A 9,299-nucleotide genomic window follows, 5' to 3' on the forward strand; every position below is an offset into this window, starting at 1 on the left:
GGAGTCTACAAAAATTTTAATTATGTCGTACATTCGTGGTACTTGCTAAACAAAGGACACGAACCCCCAAGTCGACTGCCTGCTAGCCCAATCAATGGCTCCTATCGTCCTTTTCCTAGCATAGTTTTTCCTTAAAATCTGGTTGTCTATAGAAGGGATTTGTCCTGACGTATTTTGATGTACTATCTCTACGTTACAGGTGCAATAACTGCAGTATATACCCAATGCATGACGCGCGGTCTAAACCCCCAACTTTTGCCAATGGCTCTCTTGCAGTTGTATAGGGCAAGAGTTGCCTTTTTTGCCCTTTCCAAAATGTTAGATTTGAAGTTTAATTTCCTGTCCAGTAAAACACCCAGATATTTTGCGCTTTCTGCAAATGGTACATTCTCTCCTCCCAAGGAGACAGGTGCCACTATAGGTACTTTTATTTCTCCTGCTGAAAGGAACTAATTCTGTTTTGCACTGATTTACCTCCAGACCTCTTTCGGTAGCCCACTCAGCTGCTGTAGCTAGAGATTCCTGAATTATATCTCTTAGAGTGCTGGGAAACTTTTCCCCTAACGGCAATAGCCAAGTCATGAGCATACGCTACCGCTTTTACACCTCTTTCTCCGGAGACAAAAATATTGGGCTGCCCAAAAAGTAATTGCGGATTTTTTAAAAGAAAGTAAATGCATTTTTAATAAAACTTAGAATGAACTTTAATCAAATATACTTTTTTACCCTTTTTTTCTAAAGCAAGCTAAAAGTAACAGCTGATAACTGACAGAAGAAAGAATGCAATTACAGAGTCACAAGCTATGAAAAAAATTTGTCAACGCCGACTATATGAAAAATCCGCAATTACTTTTTGGGCAACCCAATATATTGTTAATAGCTGAATTCCAAAGTAGAGGAGACATTACACCTCCTTGAGGAGTTCCCTTGCTGACCCATCTTTTTAGATCCACGGATCAACTTCTGTTTAAGATGATTTTTTAGTCCCGAAGAAATACAGCTTTTAGTTTGAAAAAAAAAACACTCACCTATTGATTTTGGAGTAAATAATCCAAGGCAGGAAACGATTATCCAAAAGCGAAACATTGTAGACAATTGATGTGGTATTCAATAAGGACTTGTTTTATTCACAAAACCTTTAAAGGTGATCTCTTACAATCTTCCCCTAACTTTCACTTTACAAAATTAATGATTGAAATTCAAATTTGTGTTTTAATTTTCAAATCACTAAAATCAATTCAACCAATTCACTTTTACAAAACACAATTAAAAAAATTTTTTTTTGGGGTGTTCTTTATTTCACTTCTAAAATTTTTTAGTTCACGAAACAATTTTTTGATTTAAATTTGCCAAATGCAATAATTTTTTGTTGGGATTTGTTTGGGATTTTTTCTCAAATTTCTCTAACTGTAATTTTTCACAATTTTATTTTTAGGTGCTTTTAAAGGAAAATCATATATCGGTGGTGGATTGCATTGAAATTGGGTTTATTTATTTATTTTTTTTTAAGTATGCGCAAATAAAGTCGCAATGGTTTGGTGGTGGTCTTCACTGGGATTTTTTTTTTGTAGAAATAGCTGCAAATTTTTTTGTATAAACTGGGCGGGGATTTTTTTTTTTTTTAATTAAAACGATTGATTGTTGAAACTATATTTTTCAAGTGTAGTATTTGTTTTCCAAATTTTTTTTTTTAAGTTGGCACTTTAGGTTTTTGCTTAATGCACAAACAAATATTTAATTTTTTTAAGCCAACCTCTGTTTTAAATTGTTAAAGATTTTTATTTTTATTTTGTTTAATATGTAAGCTTACATTTTTGCTTTTGAATGGATATTGATTTCTAATCCGTTTGATATGATCACTTTTTTTGCTTTGGTTTTTTCTTGTTTTTTTGTAGAAAATTCCAATTAATAAAATTGCTAAAATATTCACTTTAACACTTCATTCACAATAACTGTTCCGTGGTTTACAAAAAAAAAGAAAGGATTGCACTTCAAACAAATTGTTATAAAACTCTTGAGATTTTCTCCGGTTTTTGTTTTTTGCCAATTTTATTTTTTCCTTCACATTTAGCTGTGACTCAAGTGCAGCAGCAGTGTTAACGAAACAATCACCATTTGTGAATATGAGATCAAGTTGTTAACTGCTTCCGTTTCCGTTTCCTGAGCAGCACATCACACTCTGTTGCTTTTTTTTGTGTGTTCTTTATATTCTCCCTTGGCTACACTTCTGGCCTTAGTTGGCAAGGTAAGAAGTGACAGGGGGCGTCCCCGTCAATTGCTGTCAATTTATAACGAAATTTCAAGCAGCACTTGGGCAACAACACTTAAAGCCATTCACTCAGGCGTTCATTTTCCCAGACAGTCACAAACAACCACACACACACACGCGCGCACTTACACTGCCTGGCAGACAAACAGTTGGACCTCTAGAGCTGAGGTTAAGGAGGAGTGTCGAGTGAAATTGTAGCACTGCTTCTAGGGCCCTTTGGTAATAATTTCTGCCTCTTATAACACTGAAAACGGCCGAAGGAACAATGACAGACAAAACAAAAACGCTATGGCTATGGTTGTGCCAAGTAAACGAGCAAAAAAAACACACAGAAATGAACACTCACGCCACACACACACACACCGACACACTCTCAAGCAGCAGAATAACGCTAACACCGCAACACCTTTGCTTATGTTTATCTCACTTTTATTTATTCTTTTCTTTTTGGTTTGGTTTTTTTTTTCTTGTTTTGCTTTGTCTTTTGAAAGGAAAAAAAACTCGGTAAAAATGGTTGTTTTCCGTTTCCTCGATTGTTTCTTAAGCGTTGAACGACGTAATAGTTGGTAATGATCTATCCACGGGGGGACTGATGTACTATGTGGGCCACAAGAGTATGTATGGTATGTATGAATTTATGTTCGATATTCGTCCGTCCGCCGCTACTCGTTGATGTTGTCAAACGTATACAACACCTATAGTATGTTAAGCTAGGCTGCTTGGTATACTTCTCTCACTTGTTAGGGAAGAGGTGTAGAAGATGGGGCAGTAGGACTCTCCCTCTCTCTCTCTATATATATGTAGGTGTCGCCTTTGTCGTCGATGTGCTGTTGCTTTTGTTGATATGTATGATTGTGGGGTGGTGGGTGTTAGTAGTAGAGTGGTTTGGTTTAGTTATCACGGTCCGAACGTTGTCGCGTTGTATGTTCGTTGCAATTCGTCGGGCCTTTTCGTTAGGTAGTTGATTATTTACACGCGTGCACTTGTTGTGCCTTCTTAAGCGTTTATCCTAGACTGACGGGTATAAAACCTGTTTTTGGAAAGCTGACAACACACAAGCCAAATATCACTCACTCTCTGCCTCTGCCACAACCATTGTTGCTGCCGCTGCTGCTGCTGCTGCTTTGGTCTCATATATATAGCGGTGTGTGTTTTTCACTGCACACGAGAGCTTTGCGATGAGCCAAAGGAATATCTGTGTGAAAGAGTGTGTGTGTGTCTGTGTGTGTGCATGTTGTTGAGTGCGGGTGTTTGTGGACTCTTTTATGTTTTGAATTGTGTTTGAAAGTATACCCTACAAAAAAAACGTAAACTTTAACTTGGAGAGACTCCCACCAGAGTATGACACAGGGTTGCCAAAATAGGACAATTAGTATTCATATTAGTATTTGGTAGAGTTGGCAAACTATCGATAGTGGCAACAATCGAGAGTAGTCTTCCCGGAGAGGAAGTTTTGGTCTGGGGGCATCCCGCCATTCGCGGGATGGGTCCAAGCTGGATGGGGGCACCGGGGCAGGTGTTTTTCTTGTATTTCTAGGAATACGGGAGTCACATAGACCCTGAAATGGGTGCAGTGTCTTTCAAGCAAAGGTTTTTTCAATTCTCAGGGCCTTGGATGTGGTCCTGAGTTAGGAGCAGTGGCCTGTCATCCAGCAGTGTGACTGTCATCACTTATGTGGACAGTCAGGCGGCGCTGAAGTACCTATCATGTGGGTCATCTGTAGCCGAGGTGTAACGAGAGATGCAAGGAGCGTGTCCGACGTTTGTGTTGGGAAGCGAAGCGATGACTGACGGACTCTGGGAGTGTGACGCCGAAGGTGAACCTCCCTTTTAATTGGCTGTTTGATGTCTGCTACGACGTCTATGCTGACTCGGCGTGTGCAGGCTGTAGGCAGCAGGGTTGCCAAGGCCCTGTGGCCTAGATTCTCCGGAACGAAGAAGTCGATTGTACTTTAGCTGCAGAAGCGTGACCTTGGATTGTTGGTGGGAGTGTTGAACGGCCATTGCAATGACAGGTCGCTGACATGGCGATGGGCTAGGGAAGATAAGGATTTCTGCAGGGTCTGTAGCGATGAGAAGGAGGGCGAGAAGGTTGAGTATCTTCTGTGCATTGCGATAACGAGGAGATGACGTAGGACTATGGGTGAACACCTCTTCTCTTCACTGAGCTTTCTGTAGCTTTTCGACCCCCGAGTCATTCTGGGGGTTAGATGGCTGACGGGGCGGGCCTATAGACGGTGAGGCTTCTTTCGGTCTTTACGCCGGCTTTTTAGCTTTTATATATATTTTCCTAATGACCTCTATCTATCTCTTCTCTTCTATGCCATTTCTTTGTTGGACGAACACAATGGACCAGAGGTCTTTGAGTAAAGAAGTAGGCAGCTGCGGTTGTAGGGCGCCTAACATTTAACCTAACATAGAGCTATGTGTCCGGCAAACATACTGAAAGCTATACTGAACTCCTTCTTACTTCTTATTGAGTAACAACCTCCTATTATCACGATCCCGATCTGGTCTCTTACGATCACGATTTGGTCTCTCACGATCCCGATCTGGTCTCTCACGATCCCGATCTGGTCTCTCACGATCCCGATTTGGTCTCCTATGATCCCGATCTGATCTCTCACGATCCCGATCTGGTCTCCCACGCCTTTTGCTCGGACTGTTTCGCCCCAAAAGGCTTCTGACTAACCAAATCTACCCTCCGCAGTTCTCTGGCCTTTATGGTCATATCGTCTGCTCTCTCATTCTTCATTACTCTGCTATGGCTTGGCACACCAACAATGCGGATCGTGTCTTCCTCTGGTTGTTATAGCCCTAATTCCCAGTTTGCAAATTTTGCCCATGAACATTCCACTAAGGAACAGGGCCAAACTTCTCACATATGAATGAGTGCAGCCCGATTAAAATTTAAGCCCAATGATAAGGGGCCTCCTTATTATAGCCGAGTCCGAATGGCGTGCCGCAGTGCGACACCTTTTTGGAAAGAAATTTTACATGGCATAGTACCTGACAAATGTTGCCAGCATTGGGAGAGGAAAACCGCTGATTTTTTTCTTTTCTTCTGATGGTCTCGCCAGGATTCGAACCCTCTGCGCTACGGTGGCCTCCTATTGTCCATATTTATTGCCAGTTTACAGTCCATAAAAATGTACACACTCGACGTCCTCACTCATTTTGTGATAGTTTGGATCTCGGCCTTATTATGGTCAGGCGTTTGGAAACTCATTCGAAATCGCAGTCACCTGGTCCTCAATGTAGACCCCAGGCCAACTCTGTTCTTTTAGCTTTGATCCATCTGTGTAGCTTGAACTTTCAGGAGACAATATCAGAGTTCAGCCAATCGAAGACTGTGTCGCTGGAAGCAATGCCTCGCACACGACCCGAAGTGTCGTCTAAGGTATCCGATCCGAAAACTCTATCATTCGTTCCAGCTTTTCTATGGTCGCCTCGTTTATATCGCGATGGTGTAACCTAACCCACTTAAGACGATGGGTGAATATATACCCATCGCCTTAAGTCTTATAGTCGCCTACATAATGCCTAACATCTGAGAGCCTTCTCGGTAGGTTCCCGAATGTTACACTCCCGGTTCAAATTCCTGCTCAAGATCACTCCTAAGTATTTGACCTTTTCAGCTATCGAAATCGTACTGTTGAAGGAATATGGTGCATCAAATTGGCCCGCATTCGTACTCCTAATGAAATGGCAGATTTCTCTGGGTCAACATTGGAACCCCTAGATCCAGCCTAGTCACATGCCTTCTCCAAGACCTTTTCGACCTCACTGCTTACCTGAAGGATGACGATAACTTCAAATCCCTTCTCAGACAGCATCCGTTATGGGTCATTTATGGTGATCACCCACAGGAGTGGCGATAAAATGCCCCCCTGTAGCGGGCGCTTTGCAACATTCACCCTTATTCGTATGTCATGGGACCCACAATTTATTCACCTAGACTTTAGCATATGGTTTATTCAGTATCGATGCACCCGGTACTAATCCAAGGTCATTGTGTCAGTCCTCACATTATTAAATGTCCCCTCAATGTCAATGTATACTGCCTTCGCATCGAAGAATTTTTTATTTTCTGCACAACCCCGAACAGGGGGTACGGCTTTTAGGTCCATAGGCTTTTTGTGTCTCATATTTTCCCTCGCCAGGCTTTCAGAGTATATTATATATCATATCCCAGGCACAGTCCTAGCCGCCAGCTAAGACGCCAAGTAGTCTGCCTCCTTCTGTACTAACGCAGGAAATATTCTATCAGGTCCATGCGACTTAAAGCTCCTCAATGCTTCCTTTAACATAAAGTCTATTATGTTAAGCCTTCGATCAAGCTCATTGTTCTTTCCGTGTTGCCGTGAATACCGTCTTAAATTTAAATTAAATTTTTTATGACAAGTAATGCCGAGACCACCGTGGCCCAGAGGTTAGCATGTCCGTCTGACCGCCTGGTTTCGAATCCTGGCAAGATCATCATAATACATTTTCAGCGGTGATTATCCTGTTCTGGCGACAACAGAGAGTGAGTGGATAACCACATTTGAATTTTTTTCTGATATATTAACTAAGACTAAAAAAAAATAATTTTCTCACTAAAAAGGAGAGCTGAGGTAGTTGGCTCAAAAATCCATCCGTTGGCAACCCTACCACTGAGCGTAGAATGTTGGTATGTGATTCCCAAAACAGATGTTATTCTCCTGCTTAACTAAAACACTTTCGTTGTTTTCGTCTAAGGACTTTTGCCCGTAACTCACACAAAAGCCACATTAAAACTTTCTTCATTGACTCACTCTCTTCTCGGCTTACAGTTATTTTCATGTTGCATAAGTTTTTCTTAAGGTTAGCACTTCCAATTTGGGACAGCGGAGACTGGAAGATGAAAGAGAGAAAAAGCTTTGATATTCCAAACAAACTCTCTCTCTCTCTCTCATAACAAAGGCAGGAGAGCAAAAGCAACAAACGAGAGCGATAAAAATCAGTTTCCAGTTATTCTCTCAAATTTAATACCACAAATCCATTTGTTGCTTCAGTTTGTTATTGTAGTGGCGCTGAGACCTACACCAAACACAAACAAATACTCAGCAAGGGTGCCAGAGCAGACAGGCAATTTTCAATGCCACCTTCACACATGCACACAAACACCCAAAAGCAGAGAGTCGGTTAGCAGTGAGTGTTGTACTCCTTAACTGTTGCCTTTGGTCCTTCATTTTTTCAGCCGAATGACACAATTTGCTTTGTGTGATAGATGATGGTGCGATGATGAAAGCAAGCAACAATTTTTCCTTTTATTTTTTTTGTATTTCTCAGTCGAAATCACTGCTGAGAGTGCTCTTGTAGTGGGTTGATTGCTGCTGCCACTGCAGCTTACTCTCTGCTTCGACATCTCTGCCATCATCTATCTCTTTTAAGGTATTTAACATTGCCTGTTTGTTTGGTAGGTTTGTCATGCGTCCTGACCTTTTTTGGTGACATGCAACAGGCTGTTCCAGCTGCTTTTGATTGTTGCTGCCGTTGTTGCTGTTGTGTATGGTTGGTTTCAAGTGATTGGGGGCTGACTGTATGGCTGACTGGTTGCCTAGCTTTCACTGCTTAGCCGTTGTCATTGTCATTACTTGTGAGAATAAAGTCCTTTCGATGGCATTTCGGTTTTCAATTATATGCCATAGGGCATTGTGTGTTCAAACCTGATGGTCATTGCTAGATGGTCGGCCGTCCAGCAGTTTCTGAGGGTCTTTATGGTTTTGTATGGGCGAGCCATTGCCAAAGCTTTTGTTGCCCTAAGGTTTCAGGGATATTTTTGTGACTTTACTGAGATTTATTTAAAATGGCATAAATGTTGGTAAAAAATATAAAAAAATAACTGAGGTGCCTGGAAATTTTTTAGGAAATATGAGTATCACAACCCAATTTATGCTATTGACCAATTACAGACTATAAGGGCAGTAGTAAAGCTGACTCATGTGAGTACAATTAGTTGAATGAAAGAGATTTTTATCAATTTTTATACCAACCACCAAAGGATCGAAATATCCATTTCCGATTCTATAAAGTATATATATATTCTTGATCAGCGTAAAAATCCAAGACGATCTAGCCATATCCGTCCGTCTGTCTGTTGAAATCACGCTACAGTCTTTAACAAGTAAAAGCGTACTAAGTTCGGCCGGGCCGAATCTTATATACCCTCCACCATGGATCGCATTTGTCGAGTTCTTTTCCCGGCACCTCTTCTTAGGCAAAACAGGATATAAGAAAAGATTTGCTTTGCTATTAGAGCGATATCAAGATAGGGTCCGGTTTGGACCACAATTAAATTATATGTTGGAGACCTGTGTAATATGTCAGCCAATTCGAATAAGAATTGCGCCCTTTGGGGGCTCAAGAAGTAAACTAGAGAGATCGATTTATATGGGAGCTGTAACGGGCTATAGACCGATTCAGACCATAATAAATACGTATGTTACTGGTCATGAGAGAATCCGTCGTACAAAATTTCAGGCAAATCGGATAAGAATTGCGCACTCTAGAGGCTCAAGAAGTCAAGACCCAAGATCGGTTTATATGACAGCTATATCAGGTTATGGACCGATTTGAACCATACTTGGCACAGTTGTTGGATATCATAACAAAACACGTTGCGCGAAATTTCATTCCAATCGGATAAGAATTGCGCACTCTAGAGGCTCAAGAAGTCAAGACCCAAGATCGGTTTATATGACAGCTATATAAGGTTATGGACCGATTTGAACCATACTTGGGACAGTTGTTGGATATCATAACAAAACACGTCGTGCCAAAATTCATTCACATCGGATAAGAATTGCGCACTCTAGAGGCTCAAGAAGTCAAGACCCAAGATCGGTTTATATGGCAGCTATATCAGGTTATGGACCGATTTTAACCATAGATGGCACAGCTGTTTAAAGTTGCAACGAAATGCGTCATGCAAAAGTTCATTCCAATCGGAAAAGAATTGCGACCTCTACAGGCTCAAGAAGTCAAGATCCCAGATCGGTTTATATGA

At 41.2% G+C, this 9,299-nt stretch overlaps 1 protein-coding gene across 4 annotated transcripts in view; it reads right to left on the reverse strand.

The window, feature by feature from the left end:
- The window catches only part of LOC106084618 (uncharacterized), a 464,287-nt gene extending 462,604 nt beyond the window's left edge, over positions 1-1,683 (reverse strand). For all 4 annotated transcript variants that reach the window (XR_001220845.2, XM_013248441.2, XM_013248439.2 and 1 more), the window contains exon 1: positions 1,029-1,683. Coding sequence is in view for 3 of the 4 variants with exons in the window: in XM_013248441.2 (XP_013103895.2) it covers positions 1,029-1,086 (58 nt within the window). In the remaining variant the exon portion in view is untranslated. The remainder of the gene's footprint in view (positions 1-1,028) is intronic.
- Between the last annotated feature and the right edge of the window lie 7,616 nt (positions 1,684-9,299).

This window comes from Stomoxys calcitrans, chromosome 2, assembly GCF_963082655.1.
Source record: "Stomoxys calcitrans chromosome 2, idStoCalc2.1, whole genome shotgun sequence".
Classification (NCBI taxonomy): Eukaryota; Metazoa; Arthropoda; class Insecta; order Diptera; family Muscidae; genus Stomoxys; species Stomoxys calcitrans.